General features: G+C 41.6%; 1 protein-coding gene across 1 annotated transcript; it reads right to left on the bottom strand.

Moving 5' to 3' along the window:
• Window positions 1–517: 517 nt before the first annotated feature.
• OLIG3 (oligodendrocyte transcription factor 3) lies at window positions 518–1495 on the bottom strand. Its single transcript, XM_075200673.1, has one exon. It carries the CDS (start codon window positions 1319–1321, stop codon window positions 518–520), a length of 804 nt encoding a protein of 267 aa, XP_075056774.1. The 5' UTR covers window positions 1322–1495.
• Window positions 1496–2104: the final 609 nt, after the last annotated feature.

Here is a 2104-nt window from a genome sequence, read left to right as displayed (position 1 = left end):
ATCAGATTTCAAAGAATTCACTAATAAAATCCTTGTTACAAGGAAAATTGCATGGTAGCCAGGCAAATGTTTCCACAAGATTCGCTCCTAGCATGCATGCATTCTTTTCAGTTCTCAGGTAGAATTGAAATACACAGATATGGTACAGTCTTGCAAAAATGTGATGGATAACTTTCCATAAGAACTTTGTTCAGCATCCCTTTCCCTAAAAAATATTTACATATGACAAAAAACTTACATATAAAACATCTTCACTAGTATCCACCTAAACTTTACCTTGTTGAGACAGTAATCTCTCTTTATAACACAGAACTGATGATGGTAAAAAAAAACAGTGGTATAGAAAATAAAAGAAGCATGCATGCAAACAGGATTTCTTGTCTGAGTTTTCCTGCATCACCACAAATATATATATATATATATTTCTATATTATTATATTCATATATATGTAATTAATCTGATTAGCCAAAAGGGGAACTTCACGTTCCAAGTCTTTTATGCTATGTGTGCTGAATATTATTTTAGTAAGTCCTTGGCTTCTGCAGCGATCCTGCTCATGCTGGTTGTTAGAACTGATAGCTGAGGTGGTGGTGGCATCTGACAGATAGTACAAGGGCACGGAAGTCCTGCCCAGTGTTGAAAACCGCTGCCAAGTGGGAGTGGAGGGGCCGATGGGGTTTTCAGTAGTGAGTGTGTCGGTCTAATGTTGCCGATCCCTGGCAATGATGCAGAAAGTCCGGTGTTAGAAGACAACGTGGTGCCTAGGATGGGATGCACCTGATGGACAGCATTAGGTGGATGAACCGGGTGAGCTGCAGAATGTGCCACTGTCCCACAGTGAAATGCAGAGTGGTGACCGCCATAGATCTCCCCCACCAGCCGCTTCATTTCCTCCAGGGAACTGGTGAGCATCAAGATGTAGTTTCTGGCGAGCAGAAGTGTTGCAATTTTAGAAAGTTTTCTCACTGAAGGCCCATGCGCATAGGGCATGACTTCCCGTAGGCCGTCCATGGCTAGGTTCAGGTCGTGCATCCTTTTGCGCTCCCTGCCATTAATTTTCAGCCTCAACTGCTGCACATCCTGATCAGTCAGTTGCTTCTTAATTTTATATTTGCTGTTCTCTCCTTCCCCTTTAGAACCGTGTCTAGAAAGGACTTCTTCTGACATCTTCTGAAGGATGTCGTTCTGGGTTGAGGATACAGAGTTCAGTCTGTGATCCTGGTGATGATGATGATGATGGTGGTGGTGGCCTCTGAGATACATTTCATCCATGTCTGGAGATGAGGCTCTGCTGGACATTGAGCTGGAATCGGAATTCATTTTAAGGATATTTCTTGTCTAAGTTTTCTGCTACTTCTAAAACTTCCCTCAGGAAGATGTAAGAGAAGCAAAATCTATGTAGTCCTTCCTCTTTTCTCTACGTGCAATGAAGATATTCTCTCTTTTTTCCCCTCAGCTACTGCACTCGCCTCTTGCCTGCAGGTACCCAAAGCGAGCTGTAAATGGATTGCGCGCTAGGACTGAATCCAGGGGCATTTATAGAGCTACTTCAGAGGAGACAGACAAAAGAAGCCCTCCTATCTATAATGGTCTTGTTAGGATGACGTGCCATTATTCAGGGCGGTGCGCTTTGACTGTCGCTCTAAGCAAGAGACCCTATTCATATTCATTGTGATGCCACCCTGGGACATCTCGGTCATGGACCATCCGGAGCCAAGGAAACACAAAACCTCCTGACTGACAGACTCACAACACACTCACTGACCACTGCAGGGGCTGCCCTTTACTGCCTGCCCCTGATACCCAGCTCATTATGCATATTTATAATTGTATGATAAAGCTGCACTAATGGATACGATTTACCTGTAAAAAATGCAATGATTAAATTGGCTGCAGAGAAAGTAAAAATAACAATCTGAAAATACAATTGATTTCATATAATCTAATGTTTGGTATTCCATTGATTCAATTGAATATTCAATTTAATATTTTCAACTATTTTCTTACTTTACAAAAGTCCCATCTGCCTTTGGGCTGGCTACATATATAATCTTTGTATTCCTCTAGTTATAGAAAATGTATAAACGTGATTTAAATCTATAA

The sequence above is a fragment of the Mixophyes fleayi genome, chromosome 3 (assembly GCF_038048845.1).
Source record: "Mixophyes fleayi isolate aMixFle1 chromosome 3, aMixFle1.hap1, whole genome shotgun sequence".
Lineage (NCBI taxonomy): Eukaryota > Metazoa > Chordata > Amphibia > Anura > Limnodynastidae > Mixophyes > Mixophyes fleayi.
The sequence above is the reverse complement of the archived record's forward strand: the minus strand, read 5'-3'. Positions and strand labels throughout refer to the sequence as shown.

Excerpts from the sequence above, each read along its gene's own strand:
- OLIG3 (XM_075200673.1), bottom strand. The coding sequence starts at position 1,321 with ATGAATTCCGATTCCAGCTCAATGTCCAGCAGAGCCTCATCTCCAGAC.